The 23,627-nt window shown below is 42.8% G+C and overlaps 1 protein-coding gene across 2 annotated transcripts; it reads right to left on the reverse strand.

Annotated features, from left to right (window-relative positions):
- Window positions 1-436: 436 nt before the first annotated feature.
- On the reverse strand, window positions 437-23,425 carry LOC138664153 (oocyte zinc finger protein XlCOF22-like). 2 transcript variants are annotated; one of them, XM_069750599.1, is made up of 7 exons: window positions 23,366-23,425; window positions 15,408-15,557; window positions 15,101-15,280; window positions 14,894-15,017; window positions 14,713-14,810; window positions 6,626-6,716; window positions 437-2,740 (listed from the first exon to the last, which is right to left on the reverse strand). In XM_069750599.1, the coding sequence occupies exons 2-7, from the start codon at window positions 15,483-15,485 to the stop codon at window positions 1,599-1,601; spliced, it is 1,713 nt and encodes a 570-aa protein (XP_069606700.1). In that variant the 5' UTR covers window positions 15,486-15,557; window positions 23,366-23,425; the 3' UTR covers window positions 437-1,598. The 2 variants fall into 2 exon arrangements, with proteins under 2 accessions (XP_069606700.1, XP_069606701.1); XM_069750600.1 differs by lacking the exon at window positions 23,366-23,425 and having other exon boundaries at window positions 15,408-15,575.
- Window positions 23,426-23,627: the final 202 nt, after the last annotated feature.

Genomic DNA, 23,627 nt, shown 5'->3' on the forward strand with positions numbered 1-23,627 from the left:
CACTTATGACTGCTACTAGCAGCATTAGTTCCGGTACTAGTTGTTTGTTGGCACACTAGTTTTTCCAAGAGGTAAAATCTCGAACTTACAGCCTGCTTAGTATTTTTAGCGCGATACCTCATTTTTAGCTTTGTACTTGAGTAATATGTTCCAGTCCTCGCAGCTGCATGTCTCGTGGCTCTTCGAAATCCGCAACACATGCAGGGATTGCCTGTTTGTTAGTTAATCGCTGCATGTGTTGAGGCTGTCAAACAGCCACGAGACAAGCAGGCGCGGGGACTCGGACATATTTGTCAAGCACGCCGAAGTCACGCGGTTAGCACCCGAGGTCCAATGTGTTAAGTTTTCTTTTTTCCCTTTACGGTCGCCACTTTTTTGCAATCCTAAAAGTGGTATATTTGATATTCTTGAAGGAGAATGGACACATTGCATACCTATAATTTTGAGAGAAACTTTATTCTTGGCTCAAAAACTGACAGCATTGCATTGGATGACTTACAAATCATTGTCATGAAGTTTTTTAAATATTAAATAAGTTGACACTTCACAACAATGTAATATATCTACATAGGGAATACCCAACTTTTTGAAAAAAAATTTTTTTCATAAAGCATGGGACTTAGGGTATGTGCACACGTCAGGATTTCTTGCAGAAATTTTCCTGACAAAAAACGGACATTTCTGCCAGAAATCCGCATGCATTTTTTTTCGCGTTTTTTCATGCGTTTTTTGACGTGTTTTTGTGCGTTTTTTCCCAAATGCATAGAATAGCGGGAAAAACGCAGAAAATCTGCAAAATTAATGAACATGCTGCTTTTTTTTTTACCACGATGCGTTTTTTTTTTCGCGGAAAAAAACGCATCATGTGCACAAAACATGCAGAATGCATTCTAAATGATAGGATGCATAATGTATGTGTTTTTAATGAGTTTTTATAGCGTTTTTACCGTGAAAAAACGCAAAAAAACCTGAACGTGTGCACATAGCCTTATAGTTAGCTACTAACATTATTTTTTCCAAACAGGAGTACTGAGTCATTCATATGAATATTTATGGGTGGGAGCACACGAACCATGAATTTGTTGTAAGATCAAAAATGGGCTTTTCTCCTGTCTTGAACTGTACTTGCGACTTTGGCATTAAAAGTTGCAAGATTTGCGCCAAAGTTTTTGACATACTCAAAAATACATCAGGGGAAGGCTGGAGTAAAATTGTGTCAAGTATTGCAACTTTTCCAAAAGTCGCAAGTGGCTAAAGATCTGGAATCGCTAAACTACAATGCGAAAACAAAACAGATGAACACATATAAATTAGATTTAAAAAAAGGCTCAAATAGAATAATGAATTGGGTACAAACAAAGAAAATGACGCCAAGCACAAAAAACAGGTGCATGATGAATTGGGGCTTTTGCATATTGTTCTCTACCGGCAGTAATTAAAATGGTATATTAAGAATATGTGTACGCAATATGTTTTTTGTCACAATTTCTGAATATTGCTTTTCTTTTGTAGGGCATGTGATTTTAACTTGAACGTACCTGCTCATTTTTTTTCTTGCCAATTTTTGTTCTTCAATTATTTATCTAAAAAGAAAAATTCTACTTTCCTGTGTGACTTTTCTGATGTTTAAGAAGATATGATTTGTAGGTAAAACACTTCCCACAGTCTGAACATGAAAGTGTTTTTCCTGCGTGAGCTCTCTGGTGAGCAAATAAAGAGGAGTTTTGTGCAAAACACTTCCCACACACATTACATGAAAATGGTTTCTCTCCTGTGTGAATTCGCTGATGTGCAATAAGAACTGAATTCTGGTTAAAACATTTCCCACATTCTAAGCAGGAAAATGGTTTCTCCCCTGTGTGGATTCTCAGATGGGTAACAAGTTTAGATTTATCGCCAAAACGTTTCCCACACTCGGAACATGAATATGGCTTCTCCCCTGTGTGAATTCTCCGATGTTTAACTACAGATGATTTCTGATTAAAACATTTCCCACATTCTGAACAGGCAAACGGTTTGTCGCCTATATGAGTTCTTTGATGCCTAACAAGATGTGATTTCTCTGCAAAACATTTTCCACATTCTGGACACGAAAATGGTTTCTGCCCTGTGTGTGCTCTTTTATGAGCATAGAAAGATGCATTTTGGCGAAAACACTTTCCACATTCAGAACATTTAAATGGCTTCTCTCCTGTATGAATTCTCTGATGAGTAACTAAAGCTGATTTCTGGGTAAAACATTTTCCACATTCTGAACATGCAAATGGCTTTTCCCCCATATGAATTCTCACATGCTGAACAAGATTTAATTTTTCTCTAAAACATTTTCCACATTCTAGACATGAAAATGGTTTCTCACGTTCGTGAATTATCTGATGTTCAGCAAGATCAGATTTGTGAGAAAAATGTCTCCCACATATGGAACATAAAAATGGATTATCTGTGTGAATTTTAAGATGTCTAAATAAAACGGATTTCTTCTTAAAACATTTCCCACATTCTGCACATAAAAATGGCTTCTCCTCTGTGTGAGGTCTTTCATGTTCAAAATCTCTTCTGCTATCTTCATTTTGCTTAAAAGTTGGTGATAAAGCAGAAAATGAAAGATCTTCACTGCAAAGGGATGAAAGTATTTCTGGAACACTGGCAAGATATTCACATGTATCTGGTATTATACCATGATCTTCTGCTTTAAAAAATGAAATTAACTGATGTTCCTCTGAACTTCTGGTAGAAACATCTGCCAGGAATAAAAAATAGTCATATTATTGGTCAATAACAGCGCCTTGAAGTTATATAAATTCTAATATTTTACACATAGTATGTTCTAACATTTCAATATAAAACCAATATATTACAAATTGTAAAATTCTCTGCTTTGGTCAAATCCTGCTGCTGAAGCCATATGATGGTGCATTGTCATGACTCTCTTAAGTTAACAATTACTTTGGCTATCAGACTGGATAGGCTATTGCACTTGCCCTTTCAGATACCTTTTTACTACAAGCTGTAACTTGGACATGTAGAATAAGACTCTGGCTTTTATGACTTGCAGCCTGCAATTTTAATACACCCACCACGAAGCTGCAAATCATCTGTCTGTGTGTCTCTTTGGTTGTGTGACTCACTTATTCAGTGATAGTCCATTTTGTTTAGACCAATACAGATTTTAGCTAATCCTTACTCAAATTCTCTGCATGTGAGGGTCTCTGCATCACTTTCCCATGCTTATACAGGGTGGTGTTTGTAACAGCGTCTGAGTACAGAGTCTTGCAATTCAGAGCAGCTGATGAAAAAGCATGAACTTTAGGAAGCTAAAACAGCAGGGTTTCGGAGATAGAACAGTGCAAAATAAGGTAATGGAGATTCATAACTTTGCAAAATCTGCTCAATAATTCAATTAAAAAATAAATCAAAGAAAGACCCTGGAAAGCTGTCATTAGCCAAACAAAAATGGAGGCATACAATTCCCAAATATTACCAAATATAACTTTCCTATTCAAATCAAGAGAAGGCAGATGTGTCGTACCCTACCATGGGCCACTATCAGCAGCTCCATAATCGAGAAGTTCCGTCTGGGAGCCAGTGCCAAAACTGAGAACAGCTGATCGGCGGACATTTAGGACTTCAACCGATCAGACATTGATGACATACCCTAAAGGTACCGTCACACTAAGCGACGCTGCAGCGATACCGACAACGATCCGGATCGCTGCAGCGTCGCTGTTTGGTCACTGGAGAGCTGTCACACAGACAGCTCTCCAGCGACCAACGATCCCGAGGTCCCCGGTAACCAGGGTAAACATCGGGTTACTAAGCGCAGGGCCGCGCTTAGTAACCCGATGTTTACCCTGGTTACCATCCTAAAAAGTAAAAAAACAAACGCTACATACTTACCTACCGCTGTCTGTCCTCGGCGCTCTGCTTCTCTGGTCTGGCTGTGAGCGCCGGGCAGCCGGAAAGCAGAGGGGTGACGTCACCGCTCTGCTTTCCGGACACTGTGCTCACAGCCAGACCAGAGAAGCAGAGCGCCGAGGACAGACAGCGGTAGGTAAGTATGTAGCGGTTGTTTTTTTTACTTTAACGATGGTAACCAGGGTAAACATCGGGTTACTAAGCACGGCCCTGCGCTTAGTTACCCGATGTTTACCCTGGTTACCAGCGAAGACATCGCTGAATCGGTGTCACACACGCCGATTCAGCGATGTCTACGGGGAGTCCAGCGACCAAATAAAGTTCTGGACTTTCTTCCCCGACCAGCGACAGCACAGCAGGGGCCTGATCGCTGCTGCCTGTCACACTGGACGATATCGCTAGCGAGGACGCTGCAACGTCACGGATCGCTAGCGATATCGTCTAGTGTGACGGTACCTTAAGGATAGGTCATCAATGAAAAAGTAGTGGACGAACTCTTTAATTAGTTTACTTCAAGATTGGGGTAGACTTGATAAATATAACAAACAGATAATCTAATCTCTGTACAGAAAGGGCCCTAGTTTTTCCCTGTAAATTCCCCGTTACACACAGTTCTTTCAACACTGCCAGGTGAAGAGAAAGCGAAGCCTCATCTTACAACATGCTATTGTGGCCTAGAAGACATGCAGGTAATTTTTTTTAATTACCTTTTTAATAAGTAAACATTTAACACTGTGGTGGCATCTCGAGTTTCCTCAAGGGCTGGAGAACAAGTACCGTATTTTTGAAAAATGGCACAAAACAAGGTATAACGGCAGCTGGTCAACTATTTCATTCTGTGGCAGCTAAATATGTAACTTTCCTGCTCCACATATGGCCTATAAGCTAATCAATTTTTGGACCTTTAGTCCGGTTAACCACTTTTTTAACACAAGGGTTCACAACCCTACTAATGTGGCCACTCTAAATGTTTGACAATTTACTGAAGGATGACCCTGTGACACACTCTTTATCCTTAATTTACTTTCAAATGTGTACCATGCTGATTTTCCCACGCTCAAGAGTTCATCTGAGTTCAAGCTGTGAGGGAGCGCAGGTTCAGTGACGTCACCGCTAGTCTCTGGAGCTCCGCTCCCAGCATTTCATTCATTCCCCAGTAGTTTACAGCCAGGCCGGTCGCATTAGCACCGCTCCCAGTTGTAAACTTTATATACCACAAATATGGATTACGGTGTGGGACTGTCTGAACGCCGGACAGGTATGGGTATATTGTTGGTTTTTATTTTTAATTTTTTCCAGGAGATCGAGGGCTTCGCATGGATTACCAGTAACAATAAAATGGTCAAACTGTGTTTAGTGTTTTATTTCATTAAAATACTTTTTTCTGGCTGTGTCATTTTTTAATCCATTAACAACTATAGGATTAGTAATGGATAGGTGTCTTATTGACACCTCTCCATTACTAAGCCGGCTTAATGTCACCTTACAATACAAAGGTGACATTAACCCCTTATTACCCCATATGAAACCACTACAGGGCAATGGGAAGAGAGAGGCTAAGTGCCAGAATAGGTACATCTTACAAATGCGCCTTTTCTGGGGTGGCTGGGGGAAGATGTTTTTAGCCAGGGGAGAGCCAATAACCATGGTCCCTCTCTAGGCTATTAATATCTGTCCTCAGTCACTGGCTTTCCCTTTCTGGCGCAGAAAATTGCGAGAGAGCCCACGCCAGTTTTTTCAGTGAAAACATTATTTTATTAAATACATATAGGTCCCAAATTTTACACACACATACTACTAACTGTATTAGCCACTGACATATATAAATCTAACTGTTCTGCAATGGTTTACTGTATGTAATCCTGGTCTCTTATCCTGTCGGCTTCTGCAATGATTTTACAGAAGCCGACAAATGAATTATCAGCTACTCTGCGATCTATCTGTCTATGAAATATAAAGATATATATATGTATATGCGTGTGTCACTGATATATACACATAGTATACGTGTGTATATATATATATATATATATATATATATATATATATATATATATATATATATATATATATATATACACACGTATACTATGTGTATATATCTATTCTATTCTAACCCATTCTATTCTCTACTGGACGCGGCAGATCATTTGCCGGCTTTTAATCTATATATATATATATATATATATATATATATATATATATATATATATATATATAATTATTTGGTATTAAAACAATGTTACAGTTGTGTTTTACAATGCAATTTTAACATGTGCTTTTACATAGAGAGAACTGCTGTATGTTAAAGCTCATGTTAAAATTGCATTTCATAAGGATGCCATATGGATGTGACACTGACACTCACATTGCAAACAGATTACATACAGATCACTGTTCGGGAACATTTGTGCGATTCTCGGCCGTCAAAACCGGACCGATTTTTTTTATACGGTGAATGTGACTCCAGCCCAAATCAGTATAACAGTGCTGATCTGACACTGTCTGTAGGTCACTGTGCACAATCCTGCTGAAAGGTTCCCTTTAAGTTTACTGAAAACTTTGTGGGCAAGAGGAAAGATCCTAGGTTTGGTAAAATCCACTAAGAAAAAACTGTATTAATATTCTCATAAAAATGTTACACATAATTGTACAAGTCAATCACTGAGAAGAATCTGTGATTTCTCGACATTTAGTGGTCACTACTCACCTGTGAGGTTATCTGTAAAATTCTCCTCTTTACATCGCTCACCATCCCTCACATATGTCTCTATAGTATTCATATGGGTCAGATCTTCACCCTAAAATGGATATTGTAAAAATCAAAGACAAATGGAAAAATCATGTGAAATGATTTTTAACACCAGAAAAGCTCATTGACATTTTTTTTGGAGAATAAGACACATTTTTAGCAAGAAAAACCCTTGCTAAAAAGTGCATGTGTGTTATAGTCCGGAGACAGCTCATTCTGCTTGATTGGTCTGAATGTCATCACTGTCTTTGATCATCATTTTTACCATCAGAGTTTGGTCAAAGTTTCATCAGTTTTTCTCCGGTGACAAAAAAAACTGATGGAGGTTTCTCAAGCTTCTCCTTTCGAACACTCCAAGAACAGGCACACGGTTGACTTTAGAGTGCAATCTGTTTTTTTTTTTTCACCACAGACTTACATTGGCATGTTTGATCTGACACATGGGTTAATATCAGACAAATGTCCGTGCTTTTGTGTGGAGCACTTGGTCTGACAAAAAACTGGACATGTGAACTTCCCCAAAGGCTATCAAAGGTATGAGTGTACTCCATAAAAACATAAAATTGATGAATGAATGAGCCCGAAGATGTATCCAAACCTTCAAACAAACTTGCCACATAATCACCTAGATATAAAGCAGAAGAGGAGACCGGAAGTAATATTTGCGGTTACACTAACCCGTATGATATGTGCACATGTCAAGTATTTAACCTGTTTTTTTTTCTGCGAAAAACACAGCATTTCATATAGTTTTCACTAGTGATGAGCGAACGTGCTCAGATAAGGTGTTATCCCGCACGCTCAGGTGCTAACCGAGTGTCTTCGGTATCCTTCAATAATATATTCAAGTCCCAACGCCTGTTTGTTATGCAATCACTACATGTGTTGTGTCTGTCGAACTGCCGCGAGACATGCGGGGACTCAAGCTTATTTTTTGAGCACGCCGTAAACACTCAGCACCCAAGCATGCGGGATAACACCTTATTCGCTCATTACTATTTTTCACCCATTCTAATGAATGGGAATACAAATAAAAAAGAGCATTAAAAAATTTGAGTATTTTACGCAGCATTTTTCCTACCAAGAGACACGATGTTTGGAACAGAGATGTCTCTTGGTAGGAAAAATGTGTGCACGTACCCTTACACTTCCATTCATCCATTACAATTTTAAATGCAAAACAGCCTTAAACTGTTTTATATAGTGTTAATTCACACTACTCTTACTCATAAGGCCTTTATGGAAGTTTAAATACTATGAAATATAGTTTTCCTGTTTTGATTTTTGTTGTCTAAACCTGGGTGCATCCTATAGTCAGAAAAATATGGTAATTAGCATGTTGACCAATAATATCCCAGTGGGTGATTAGACAGGATTGAATGTAAAATGATATGTGGACATACAAGGAACAAACAGGTTGTGTATAAGGGAAAGCACTCACTACCATTTTTGTGCAGAAGGAAGAAATCTGAGAAACGTACCTAGAAATAAATGGATGGTTGTGAAAAGAAGCACTGCATCATAATAGTGCATAAGGAAATGATGTTCCCTGGACCAAAGACCCCATGTGTGTACATATAGAACTGGAGAAACAAGTTGGCGATTCTGAGATACCGTGGAGAAAAAATAAAGGATGCCAATCCAATTTCGGATGGTTTTATTCGTCGACACGTTTCGAGGTATATAACGTCTAACTTCTTCATCAGAACAAACTGTGATCGTTTTATACTTCGAAATGGGTAGACGAATAACACCACCTGAAATTGGATTGGCATCCTTTATTTTTTTTCTCCTCGGCAGGCAAGAGTAACCCAGTTGTTTCTCCAGTTCTATGCATTTATCTCCTCGTGGGTCTGCAGCTGCATCCAGGAGAGCGCAATCGTGCATATCTTTCTATATTGTTACCCAGATAAGACCCTATTTGCGCTTTGTCTCCTCTCCAGTGTCTCTCTGTCTTATGTGTATATTCACATAAAGGATCGATGTGAATATAGCGCATGGACTGAAATAGTCTCATGGTACCGGCCGATAAACAATGTAGCGCATGTATAAAAGATATAGCTTGCGAGCCAGAATACTGCTTGCGCCAAAATAAAGTAAATAAAAAGCTAATGCTTATAAATAAGATTGAGCAATTAAAACAGCTAAAAAGACAAAGCATATGTGATATCACAAGCGACAGCACACTACTAGAATGAAGATACGGGCACATCCTGCCGGCTGGGTCCTTATTTATCCATCACAAACAGGAGAGCAACTTCTATAAGCGCCATGATGTATGCAAACATTGAATATATGAAATTTGAACCGCAGTACTGCTATATTGAATATACTTATAAAAAAATGAAGGTACTTAGTGCAAACTAAAGACCAACCAGACAAAACCCATAGCATGGACTGACTCCACACCCAAAACACATAAGAAGGCATCAGGACCAATGCTTAATAATAATAATAATAATAATAAAAATAATCTTTATTTATATAGCACCAACATATTCCGCAGCGCCTTACAGTTTAACAGTTTCAAACACAACAGTCATAAGTACACGGTAGAGGTGTGTATTTACAATGATGCTCCAGCCATCTTCAGGGGGTGGGGGATAGATGGAAGTAGTGAATGGACTACACACACACACTTATACGTAAAATGACTTTGATTAGGGAATGTGATAGGCCACTCTGAACAAATGTGTTTAGAAGCAGGGCCTAAAAGTATGCAAATTGTGGATGGTCCTAATATCTTGGGGTAGAGCATTCCAGAGGATTGGCGCAGCACGGGAGAAGTCTTGGAGTTGGGAGTGGGAGGTACGGATTAGTGCAGAGGTTAGTCAAAAGTTGTTTGCAGAGCGCAGTGGTCAGTTAGGCCAAAAGACAGAAATGAGGGAGGAGATGTAAGGGGGTGCCGCATTGTGGAGAGCTTTGTGGGTGAGAACAAGTACTTTGGATTGGACTCTATAATGAATGGGCAGCAAGTGTAACGACTGACGAAGAGCGGAGACGTCTGAATACCGATTAGCTAGACGGACAACCCTGGCTGCTGCATTAAGGACAGACTGGAGGGGGAAAGTTGAGTAACAGGGAGTCCAATTAATAGAGCATTGCAGTAGTCCAGGCGGGAGTGGATCAAGGCGTCAGTGAGGGGTTTTGTTGTTTCCATGGTGAGAAAAGGGCGTATCCTAGAGATGTCCTTTAGGTGTAAGCGGCACGAGTGGGCAAGAGATTGTATATGGGAAGTGGAGAGATCGGTGCCACTCACAGAGAGGGAAATGTCAGATTTAGGGAGGTTAGTAGACGAAGAAGTTCAGTTTTGGAGAGGTTGAGTTTCAGATAGAGAACGGACATGATGTTGGAGACTGCGGATAGTCACTGGCATTCTGTAGCACAGCAGGGGTAAGGTCAGGGGATGACCTGTATAGTTGTGTGCCATCAGCATAAAGATGGTACTGAAAGCCAAATCTGTGATGGTCTGTTCAATTGGGGCTGTGGAGAGAGAAAAGAAGGGGGCCAAGTACTGAGCCCTGAGGTACCCCGACAGCGAGAGGAAGAGGAGATGAAGTGGAGCCAGCAAAGAAAACACTGAATGAGCAGTCAGAAAGATAGGAAGAGAACCAGGAGAGTGCAGTGTCTTTATTGCCTAATGACTGGAGCCTAGAGAGTAGGAGACGGTGGTCAACAGTGTCGAAAGCTGCAGAAAGGTCGAGAAGAATGAGCAGAGAGTGGTCACCATTACATTTTGCTGTCAGAAGGTCATTGGTCACTTTTATGAGTGCAGTTTCTGTCGAATGTAGGGGGCGGAAGCCGGACTGTGAAGAGTCTAGGAGGGAGTGAGTGAAGAGGTCACGGGTAAGGTGGGAGTAGACCAGGCACACCAAGAGTTTAGAGATGTGGGGGAGATTGGAGACTGGTCTGTAGTTATTTGTGCAGGATGGGTCGAGAGCGGGTTTCGTTAATACTGGAGTAATGATAGAGTGTGTGAAGGAGGATGGGAAATTGCCTGAGGAGAGGGAGAGATTAAAGATTGTAGTTAGGTGAGTTGTGACGACTAGAGAGAGTGACTGGAGGAGGTGTGAGGGAATGGGGTCGGTAGTGCATGTAGTCGGACGAGAAGAAAAGAGGAGCCTGGAGACTTCTTCTGTGATGGGATCAAATGTGGAGAGTGAGCCAGGGGAAATGTAGGGAGGGATGGCAGTCACTGCACTTGGTGGTTGGGAGCAGATTTCCTGACGGATGTTATCTATTTTCTCTATAAAGTGGGAGGCCAGGTCATCAGCACAAATATCTGTGATAGGAGCTTGTGCATTTGGCATGAGGAGGGAGTGAAAGGTGTCAAAAAGTTTCTTGGGGTTGTTGGATAGTGAGGAGATCAGGGTGGTGTAGTAGGCCTGTTTGGCGAGGTAAAGTGCAGAGTTATAGGTTCTTAATTAAATATGAAGTGGATGAAGTCTTCTGGTGTGCGAGTTTTCCTCCATAAGCGTTCAGCACTCCTAGAGCATTGCTGGAGAAGCCGAGTTTGTAATGTGAGCCAGGGCTGTTTTACTCTGTGCTTGGAGTTTCTGAGGGTGAGGGGCGCTACTTGGTCCAGGGTGCTTCTTAGAGTTTCACTGTAGTGGTGTACAGCCAGATCAGGACAGGAAAAAGAGGAGATTGGGGACAGTGATGAGTGTAGGGAGTCTGAAAGTGTATGAGGGTTAATTGTTATGATCTGGTGGTTTAGGAGCAACATAGGACGAGCTCTGAAGGAAGTGGTAACTGTACTGACCGCAGTCCCTAAGCTCAACACAACACTAGAAGTAGCCGTGGGATGCTCCTGACACTCCCTAGGCACCTCGTCACAGCCTGAGAACTAACTACCCCTAAAGATAGAAACAGGAAAACTATCTTGCCTCAGAGAAAATCCCCAAAGGATAGCTAGCCCCCCACAAGTAATGACTGTGAGTGGAGAGGGAAAAGACATACACAGAATGAAACCAGGATGAGCACAGGAGGCCAGTCTAGCTAGATAGATAGGACAGGATGGAATACTGTGCGGTCAGTATAAAACACTACAAAAAATCCACACAGAGTTTACAAAAATCTCCACACCTGACTAAAGGTGTGGAGGGTAAATCTGCTTCCCAGAGCTTCCAGCTACACTGAATTAATTCATACTGAAAAGCTGGACAAACATAGAAAGCACAGAACGGATAAGTCCACAACCTGTGGACAGAAAAGAGCAAGCAAGGACTTAGCTTTGCTGAACTGGTCAGGATAACAGGGAAATCCAAAGAGATGTGAATCCAACCAGGAACCATTGACAAGTGGCAGAAGCTGAAGGAAAGAGCCAGGCTAAATAGCCGAGCAGAATAGACAATCAGTGGAAGCAGCTGCTGACTGCTAAATCCAAGGAGCAGCCATTCCACTTAAAACCACCGGAGGGAGCCCAAGAGCAGAACTCACAAAAGTGCCACTTACAACCACCGGATGGAGCCCAAGAGCAGAATTCACAACAGTTAAAGGGAACCTGTCACCCCGAAAATGGCGGGTGAGGTAATCCCACCGGCATCAGGGGCTTATCTGCAGCATTCTGTAATGCTGTAGATAAGCCCCCGATGTTACCTGAAAAAGGAGAAAAAGACGTTATATTATACTCACCCAGGGGCGGTCCCGCTGCTGGTCAGGTCGGATGGGCGTCTCCGGTCCGCTCCGGCGCCTCCTATCTTCTTTCCATGACGTCCTCTTCTGATCTTCAGCCACGGCTCCGGCGCAGGCGTACTTTGCTCTGCCCTCTTGATGGCAGAGGATAGTACTGCAGTGCGCAGGCGCCGGAAAGGTCAGAGGCCCGGCGCCTGCGCATTGCAGTACTTTGTCTGCCCTCAACAGGGCAGAGCAAAGTACGCCTGCGCCGGAGCTGTGGCTGAAGATCAGAAGAGGACGTCATGGAAAGAAGATAGGAGGCGCCGGAGCGGACCGGAGACGCCCATCCGACCTGACCAGCAGCGGGACCGCCCCTGGGTGAGTATAATCTAACGTCTTTTTCTCCTTTTTCAGGTAACATCGGGGCTTATCTACAGCATTACAGAATGCTGCAGATAAGCCCCTGATGCCGGTGGGATTACCTCACCCGCCATTTTCGGGGTGACAGGTTCCCTTTAATGGCATGTAGATTTCTGAATGTGTGGTAGGTAGGATTGTGCTGGGGTGGGCGAGGAATTGTGAACGAGATGGAGAGAATGTTGTGGTCAGAGAGGGGAAGCTGTGAATTATCTAGGTAGGAGATTGAGCAGAGCTGGGCGAAGACAAGGTTTAGGGTGTTACCTCAGAGATTGAGAGCTGTGAGAGGCCGAGAAAAGTGGTTAGTGATAGAAGCTGGGACGCAGATGTGGAAGTAGGGCTGTTAATGTGGATGTTGAAGTCTCCCAGGATAAGGGTTGGTAGTTCTGAGGACATGAAGTGCGGCAGCCAGGCTGAGAAATGGTCAAGGAACTGGGTGGGTGAGCCTGGAAGCCGATATATGACTGCTACTCTGAGGGAGAGGGGACAAAAGAGCCTGATGGTGTGGATCTCAAAAGAAGGAAATGAGAGTGACGGGGTATGACCTGGAAAGTGCATTGTAGGGACAGGAGTATGCCGACTCCGCCACCAGGTCTGTTTGTGGGTCTCGGGGAATGGGATAATTGTAATCCACCATGGGATATCGCAGCAGGGAAGACAGTGTCAGAATTCTGGATCCAGGTTTCAGTGAGGGCTAACAGATTCAGAGAGTTGTTCAGAAAGTAGTCGTTCAGGAAAGGAAGCTTGTTACATACAGCCCATGGATTCCAGAGGGCACAATTAAGAGAAGGAGATGAGGGAGTGCAAGTAGACTCCTGCCCTGACTAACTGCCATGGAAAAACTGCTTTTTCTTGATGTTTAGCTTCTGTGATGCTTTGCTTATGGGAAGCGTGCATGCACCCCGCACTGCATGCACCCCTTAAAGTGTTTCCAAATTTATAGGCCACAATACAGGGTCATGAGAGAGGGTTTGTAGGAGCTGGATTGGGATAAATTAGCAATAGCTGCTCAACACATCCTGGTGTGGATAGATGATCAAAGACACTAGTCCTGATTCCATCTCGGTGCTATAACACCTCTCCCAAGATAACATCTACAGTGACCCCCCATGGATATACAACAGTGAGTACTGAGAACAATGCAACAGATCAATTATAGCAAATATTCAGTAAGCATAATTCATTAAAATATATTGCAGGTGATATGCAGCAGATGAGACAGCAGACAGAGATGAGTAGTTGTACCATTACAAGCTGCTTGCTGACATAGAATAGAGTGAACACTTGCAGGATGGATCTGTTTAGGAATTTAATGGTGGAATAGTAGTTAAAGGGACACTGTCACCTGAATTTGGAGGGAACAATCTTCAGCCATGGAGGCGGGGTTTTCGGGTGTTTGATTCACCCTTTCCTTACCCGCTGGCTGCAATATTGGATTGAAGTTCATTCTCTGCCCTACGTAGTACATGCCTGCGCAAGGCAATCTTGCCTTGCGCAGGCATGTACTATGGAGGACAGAGAATGAACTTCAATCCAATATTGCAGCCAGCGGGTAAGGAAAGGGTGAATCAAACACCCGAAAACCCCGCCTCCATGGCTGAAGATTGTTCCCTCCAAATTCAGGTGACAGTGTCCCTTTAAGGCAAAAGAAAGTCAATCTATTTAATGGATGAGAAGAATACCGAATTAATATTTATAAGAAAAAAGGTCACCTTGCTGTGGTTGATGGGCACACAGGAATTGGCCAATTTATGAGCTAAGTACTTTCATATTTATAAGTCTATTATATATAGCAGTGCTGCTGTATTCCTTTGTTTGTATATTATGCCACCATGGCAGCTTGCACCTGTTTACACAGTAGCAAGACAATTGTGAGAAGATCCAGACAACATGCAATATCTATGATCAGCTTTATCCTGTCATACTGGTGGATAAAATAAGACTGAGCATAAGACCTTCAAAGCCGTCTTCACATTATAGGGAAGATCCAATGACATCTTCTCTCCATCTACCTGATGATCCTGAGGAACACTGGGATCTTCTTGTTTACAGTCCTGTGGAAGAAGAGGACGGGGACATCTCTCTGGTGTTGTCCTCTTACTGGATAGAACTGGAGGAAACACATACAGGGACTGAATTCATTCATTACATACAGATAATTATTGGCCGTGTGTATTTAGTCCTGTCTATTACCTCGTGATGTGAGGGGCTGGGGAACCTCCATCATGATGTCCTTGTAGAGATCTTTGTGTCCTTCTAAATACTCCCACTCCTCCATGGAGAAATAGACGGTGACGTCCTGACACCTTATAGGAACCTGACACATACAATGATACTGTCATCCCCCCGATCCCTCCATAGCGTTACTGTATAATGTCCCAGCATTCCCAGCAGTGTCACCTCTCCAGTCAGCAGCTCAATCATCTTGTAGATGAGTTCTAGTATCTTCTGTTCATTGATGTCCTCATGTATCAGGGGGTGAGGAGGAGGCCCCGTGATTGGACTCAGGGGTCTTCCCCATCCCTCCGACATAGGGGCCTGACAGCGCTCACTAGAGGTCTTCTTCATTATTGTGTAATCCTGGTTATGGATAGACACATTAATAAATCTCACTAGACATATCCAGAGTCCTCACCTCTCCAGTTCTGTCCATCTATTATTCCCATAGATAAGAATGATGGAATGTGACGTCATCAGAATCTCTCACCTCTCCAGTAAGCCGGAAGAGGATCTCTAGGGTGAGGTGTAATATCCTCTCCGCCATCTTGTCTCTGTCCCTACCCATCCTTCACGGGTCAATCAGGAAAATTCAATTAAATAAAAGATCTCCACTGAGATAATCCGATATTGTAGGAACCTGAATGGGGAGAAGATGACGATGTAACATCATAAGGATCCCATGTAATATTACAATTACTGGAGATAATAAGGGGAAATCTATAAGGGGATATACAGTTAGGTCCATATATATTTGGACAGAGACAACATTTTTCTAATTTTGGTTATAGACATTACCACAATGAATTTTAAACAAAACAATTCAGATGCAGTTGAAGTTCAGACGTTCAGCTTTCATTTGAGGGTATCCACATTAAAATTGGATGAAGGGTTTAGGAGTATCAGCTCCTTAACACGTGCCATCCTGTTTTTAAAGGGACCAAAAGTAATTGGACAATTGACTCCAAGGCTATTTCATGGACACGTGTGGGCAATCCCTTCATTATTTCATTCTCAATTAAGCAGATAAAAGGTTTGGAGTTGATTTGAGGTGTGGTGCTTGCATTTGGAAGGTTTTGCTGTGAAGTAAACATGAGGTCAAACGAGCTCTCCATGCAGGTGAAACAAGCCATCCTTAAGCTGCGAAAACAGAAAAAACCCATCCGAGAATTTGCTACAATATTAGGAATGGCAAAATCTACAGTTTGATACATACTGAGAAAGAAAGAAAGCACTGGGGAACTCATCAATGCAAAAAGACCTGGGCGCCCACGGAAGGCAACAGTGGTGGATGATCGCAGAATAATCTCCATGGTGAAGAGAAATCCCTTCACAACAGCCAACCAAGTGAACAACACTCTCCAGGGGGTCGGCGTATCAATATCCAAATCTACCATAAAGAGAAGACTGCATGAAAGTAAATACAGAGGGTTCACTGAACGGTGCAAGCCACTCATAAGCATCAAGAATAAAAAGGCTAGACTGGACTTTGCTAAAAAACATCTAAAAAAGCCAGCACAGTTCCGGAAGAACATTCTTTGGACAGATGAAACCAAGATCAACCTCTACCAGAATGATGGAAAGAGGAAAGTATGGTGAAGGCGTGGTACAGCTCATGATCCAAAGCATACCACATCAACTGTAAAACACGGTGGAGGCAGTGTGATGGCTTGGGCATGCATGGCTGCCGGTGGCACTGGGTCACTAGTGTTTATTGATGGCGTGACACAGGACAGAAGCAGCCGAATGAATTCTGAGGTATTCAGAGACATACTGTGTGCTCAGATCCAGCCAAATGCAGCCAAACTGATTGGTCGTCGCTTCATACTACAGATGGACAATGACCCAAAACATAAAGCCAAGGCAACCCAGGAGTTTATTAAAGCAAAGAAGTGCAATATTCTTGATTGGCCAAGTCAGTCACCTGATCTCCACCCAATTGAGCATGCATTTCACTTGTTAAAGACTAAACTTCAGACAGAAAGGCCCACAAACAAACAGCAACTGAAAACCACCGCAGTGAAGGCCTGGCAGAGCGTCAAAAATGAGGAAACACAGCGTCTGGTGATGTCCTTGTGTTCAAGATTTCAGGCAGTCATTGCCAACAAAGGGTTTTCAACCAAGTACTAGAAATGAACATTTTATTTAAAATTATTGAATCTGTCCAATTACTTTTGGTCCCTTTAAAAACAGGGTGGCACATGTTAAGGAGCTGAAACTCCTAAACCCTTCATTCAATTTTAATGTGGATACCCTCAAATGAAAGCTGAAAGTCTGAACTTCAACTGCATCTGAATTGTTTTGTTTAAAATTCATTGTGGTGATGTCTATAACCAAAATTAGAAAAATGTTGTCTCTGTCCAAATATATATGGACCTAACTGTAATGTGTAGATATTGTATTCTTTTCCTCTTTGTATGGACTAGAAGATTTAATATATTATGAGAGAAGCTCTTCCATATTTGATGACAAAGTCATCTCACACCTTCACATGAGCCCTACAGCTAATCCATGGTTGGCATACTGAAAAACATGGAGTGCATACACTAATCCAAGATATAATTCAAAAAGATTTATTAAACATACAAAAAGGCATGTGCATATACCGTTGTGCTCTAAAGTTTCCATACTCCGGCAGAATTTTTGCTTTCTTGGCATTTTTTTCAGAGAACATGAATGACAAAACCAAAACTTTTTCTCCACTCATGGTTAGTGGTTGGGTGAAGCCATTTATTGCCAAACTACTGTATTTTAGCTTTTTAAATCATAATGACAACCCAACACATCCAAATGATCCTGATCAAAAGTTTACATACCCAATTTCTTTATACCAGGTATTGCCCCATCTAACATCAATGACAACTTGAAGTCTTTTGTGGTAGTTGTGGATGAGGTTCTTTATTTTTTCAGATGGTAAAGCTGCCCACTCTTTTTGGCAGAAAGCCTCCAGTTCCTGTAAACTCCTGCGCTGTCTAGCATGAACTGTGCACTTGAGATCTCCCCAGAGTGACTCACTGATATTGAGGTCAGGAGACTGAGATGGCCACTCCAGAACCTTCACTTTATTCTGCTGTAGCCAATGACAGGTCGACTTGGCCTTGTGTTTTGGATAGTTGTTATGTTGGAACGTCTAAGTACATCCCATGCGCAACTTCCGGGCTGATGAGTGCAAATTTGCCTCCAGTATTTGCTGATAATGTGCTGCATTCATTTTTCCTTCAACTTTGATCAAGTTTCCTGTGCCTTTATAGCTCACACATCCCCAAAACATCAGCGATTCACCTCCGTGCTTTACAGTAGGAATGGTGTTACTTTCATCATAGGCCTTGTTGAATGTAACGTTTATGGTTGTGGCCAAAAAGTTAAATTTTGGTCTCATCACTTCAAATGACCTTGTTCCAGAAGCTTTGAGGCTTGTCTCTGTGCTGTTTTGCAAATTGTAGGTGAGATACTTTGTGGCATTTGCGCAGTAATTGCTTTCTTCGACCATGCAGCCCATTTTTCTTCAAGTTCCTCCTTATTGTGCATCTTGAAACAGCCACACCGCTAGTTTTAGGAGTGTCTTGTATTTCAGCTGATGTTATTTGTGGGTTTTTCTTTGCATCCCGAACAATTTTCCTGGCAGTTGTGGACGACATTTTTTTGGGTCTGTCTGACCATGGTTTTGTTTTTACAGAGCCCCTGATTTTCCATTTGTTAATCATAGTTTGAACGCTGCTGACTGGCATTATCAATTCCTTGGATATCTTTTTGTATCCCTTTCCTGTTTTATAGGGTTCAACTACCTTTTCCCATAGATCCGTAGACAATTCTTTTGCTTTCCCCATGACTAACAATCCAGAAACGTCAGTGACTGCATGAAAGATGCAAGAGTCTGTCTGGATCCCATAAACTCACTCAGCTTTTATGCACACACACTGATTACAAATAGGTCACAGGTGAGGATGTTACCTTTAGTAGCCATTCAAATCAATTTGTGTCAACTTCTGTGCATGTTATCAGGCCAAAATCACCACGATATGTAAACTTTTGATCAGGGTCATTTGGATGACCATATATTGTTACACATCTGTGGTACCATGCTCACATTCCCAATGCACGTTTTGCCAAAGAGGGCCCCTTGAGGAAGCTAATGTGAAACGTGCATTGTTGCGGTCAGCGTGGTACCACATATAATAACGCGTAAATAGTTCATTATGGTTGTTTGTATGGATGCAGTGTTACATTTAGGTTACTACATGTGAGAAATAAATTACCTACACACAGGGCCGGCGTTAGGGGCAGGCAGACCAGGCAGCCGCCTAGGGCCCCCGCTCCTCCAGAGGCCCCCAGCCAGTGGCGTGCCATCAACAGCGGCACACCACACAGCCACTATGGGGCCGATGAGTAATAGGGGCCCGACGCTGCATCACGCATTCAACTTTTCGGCATCATAGATGCTGATACAATCGAAAGCAGTGATGGAGGAGTGTCATGTGACACTCCCTCTCGTTTCACTCCCCCTCTGCCTCTGACTGAGCATGTGTCAGCAGTGGAGCTGATGAGACGCTGAGACACTCTGCAGAAGCCAGAGCAGCTGGGGAAGAAGGAGTGTTGTGTGTCTGCTGCACTACACTATGTTTCGGGGGGCTGCATTAAGACTGTGCGTGTGGAGGCTGCACTATACTGTGTATGTGGGGGGATGCATTATACTGTGTGGGGGGAGCTACATTATACTGTGTGTGTGGGCGGGGGCTGCATTATACTGTGTATGTGTTTGTGTATGTGTTTGTGGGGGGCACTGAACTATACTGTGTGTGTGGTGGGCTGCATTATACTGTGTGGGGGCTGCTGAACTATACTGTGTGTGTTTGTGGGGAGGGGCGCTGAATTATACTGTGTGTGGTGGGCTGCATTATACTGTGAGGGGGGCTGCATTATACAGTGTGTGTGGGGCTGCTTTATACTCTGGGGGTCTGCATTATACTGTGTGTGGGAGCTGCATTATACTCCGGGGGGTTGCATTATACAGTGTGTGTATGGGGCTGCATTATACTCTGAGGGGGCTGCATTATACTGTGTGTGGGGGGTTGCATTATACTCTGAGGGGACTGCTTTACACTCTGGGGCACTGCATTATACTATGTGTGGGGGCTGCATTATACTCTGGGGGTGCATTATACTGTGTGTGGGGGCTGCATTATACTCTGGGGGGCTGCTTTGTACTCTTGGGGGCTGCATTATATTGAGTGTGGTGAGCTACATTATACAGTGTGTGTGTGGCTGCATTATACACTGAGGGGGCTGCTTTATACTCTTTGGGCTACATTATACTGTGTGTGGGGCTGTATTATACTCTGAGGAGGCTGCATTGTACTCTATGAGGGGACTACAGTATACTCTGAGGGGGTTTCATTATACTCTATGGGGGGCTGCAGTATACTCTTAGGGGGGCTGCATTATACTATGAGTGGGGCTGCATTATACTCTATCAAGGACTATCTGTACCAATTATTCTTCCTGGAGCAATGGTAGGTGCAGACGGTCAGTAGACGTTGCGAGTTGGACGTTGCGTACTTGTGCAGCATCCAGATGTTACAGCACAGCGGATGGGATTTCAAGAAATCCCATGCTCACTATGTGTGTCCAGATGCCCGCAGCTCCTCTGCGGAGATGGACATGTAGCGTGTCTCTCCAGACCGCAGCATGTCTATGTCTCGCATCCACAAGATAAATTTCACCTATGCAATGTATTAGACGCGGTGAATCTGCACGGTTCAGTGATCACATGTGAATTCACCTGCGTTCAATAGCCAGCAGCGTTTTGGATGCAGCAGACATGTGATGCGTCCAAAGCGCTGTCAATTACTGAACGTGTGTACCTACCCTAAAGAGGCCGGGAAACAAGTGTCGAACGACTTCAATATTGTCTATCACGCTCATTTACCGGACTGAACTTAGTGCTTGTAAATACAACAGAAGAATTTCGGTGTGATAATGCAATATTTGAGCATTTGGGGCCCCACATTAAACTTTTGCCCAGGGCCCCACTTTGTTTAAAACCGGCCCTGCCTACACACTTTGTATTGGTACAGTATCCACTCTGCATCTCTTCGTGCAGTTGGTTATGAGGTTTATATAAGCATTTGCACTTTATTCGGTTATTAATTGAATTAGATACTCTCTTTGCCCTAGTACTGTATGTGATATACACGCTTTTCTCTGTTTTCTGTGTCTCTGTTCTAATTGACTTTGCATAGATACATGGTAACATAGTAACATACAATATTGTTCTGCTCCAGGAAGACATCCAGGCCTCTCTTGAACCCCTCGACTGAGTTCGCCATCACCACCTCCTCAGGCAAGCAATTCCAGATTCTCACTGCCCTAACAGTAAAGAATCCTCTTCTATGTTGGTGGAAAAGCCTTCTCTCCTCCAGACGCAAAGAATGCCCCCTTGTGCCCGTCACCTTCCTTGGTATAAACAGATCCTCAGCGAGATATTTGTATTGTCCCCTTATATACTTATACATGGTTATTAGATCGCCCCTCAGTCGTCTTTTTTCTAGACTAAATAATCCTAATTTCGCTAATCTATCTGGGTATTGTAGTTCTCCCATCCCCTTTATTAATGTTGTTGCCCTCCTTTGTACTCTTTCTAGTTCCATTATATACTTCCTGAGCACCGGTGCCCAAAACTGGACACAGTACTCCATGTGCGGTCTAACTAGGGATTTGTACAGAGGCAATATAATGCTCTCATCATGTGTATCCAGACCTCTTTTAATGCACCCCATGATCCTGTTTGCCTTGGCAGCTGCTGCCTGGCACTGGCTGCTCCAGGTAAGTTTATCATTAACTAGGATCCCCAAGTCCTTCTCCCTGTCAGATTTACCCAGTGGTTTCCCATTCAGTGTGTAATGGTGATATTGATTCCTTCTTCCCATGTGTATAACCTTACATTTATCATTGTTAAACCTCATCTGCCACCTTTCAGCCCAAGTTTCCAACTTATCCAGATCCATCTGTAGCAGAATACTATCTTCTCTTGTATTAACTGCTTTACATAGTTTTGTATCATCTGCAAATATCGATATTTTACTGTGTAAACCTTCTACCAGATCATTAATGAATATGTTGAAGAGAACAGGTCCCAATACCGACCTCTGCGGTACCCCACTGGTCACAGCGACCCAGTTAGAGACTATACCATTTATAACCACCCTCTGCTTTCTATCACTAAGCCAGTTACTTAGTGATAAGTAACTGATAAGTAAGTTTTATATATATATATATATATATATATATATATAATTTTGTATGGTTAATAATAAAGCTTTTTGAACTATATCTGGGAATATGCAATCCATGTTTTTCAGTATCCATTCCAATTTATGAGTGCCCATGTAGATTTATTGATTATGCTCCTTTAATTAGGCATAGGGTCAGTAATATACCTATATTTTTTAATATGGTTTCTGTATTGATGATATTGTTTAAAGCTAATCAATGGTGTGAGCGGTGATGGCAGCATGTATGGTGAATGATCTCTGTGGAGCATCACATCACAGTCATCACCGCTTAAACCAATATTGTGGCAGTAAGCCTTTTACGTGACTACGGCCTCACTGTCCAAGCAAAGTGAATGTGATTCCATGAACTCTCCTGGTTACTGTGCGTCTAAAGATTCTGTCTGACCCAAAGAGATCAGTATGTTTTCCCCCATATTATGGTTAGATCTTCAAAGGGATTTTCCCACAAAGAATTGTCGCCTATCTCCATCGGTCCCATTAAGGCTACGTTCACATTAGCGTTGCGCCGCCGTGCGTCGGCGACGCAATGCGCGACGCACGCTAAAACGCACGCAAACGTGCGCGTTTTGCGACGCGTGCGTCGTTTTCTGACGAAAATCGGACGCACAGAAAATGCTACATGTAGCGTTTTCTTGCGTCCGACGCTAGCGTCGGAAACGACGCACGTGGCGAAAAACGCCACCAAAACGACGCACGCGTCCCCTATGTTAAACATAGGGGCGCATCGCCGCTGCGTCGCCGGCGCAACAGCGAAGCACATTGGCGGAACGCCAATGTGAACGTAGCCTAACAATGTACGGTACGACAGCGTTCATGCTCGACCACGCAGCTCAATTCAGTCGTGTGATGGGAACCCCGTTATAATGAATTAAACCACGCAGTCTACGACAAAACAAAGTGCAAAATACGATGGCGTCATTCTCTACTTAACGCCACAAAAAATAATACACATTAATTGTAATGGAATATCTAAATTAAAATATTACCTGTATATAAACAGAAACAAACTCACACAAGGCGACATAAAGGCTAGAAAAGTGAAAACTTAATTAAAGTTAATGAATGAATTCTACGCAGCTCAGTAAGGGGTATGCTGTCCAGCACTGTGGTAGTTAATGTCCCCTGCGCCCAATAATGGGGAATCTCCAGCACCTACCTCCACCTGCAGAGCCGCGCACCACATATATGGCTGTTCTGTGCACACAGGACCTGGGATGAGGTCATAGGAGGGGAGGAGTCAGGGGTCACATGATCAGGGGCCTCAGTGTCTGCAGGACTCTGCTGTGCTGGTTGTCATGGTGCTGGATGAGAGGAAGTTTATGTGTGGGGTCAGGAGGGGTTTACAGTGTGGATGTAGCAGAGCAGTGTGTGTACGAGGTGTACGGAGCAGAGCCGTGTGTGTACGGAGTGTAAGGACT

This window comes from Ranitomeya imitator, chromosome 2 (assembly GCF_032444005.1).
Source record: "Ranitomeya imitator isolate aRanImi1 chromosome 2, aRanImi1.pri, whole genome shotgun sequence".
Taxonomy (NCBI): domain Eukaryota; kingdom Metazoa; phylum Chordata; class Amphibia; order Anura; family Dendrobatidae; genus Ranitomeya; species Ranitomeya imitator.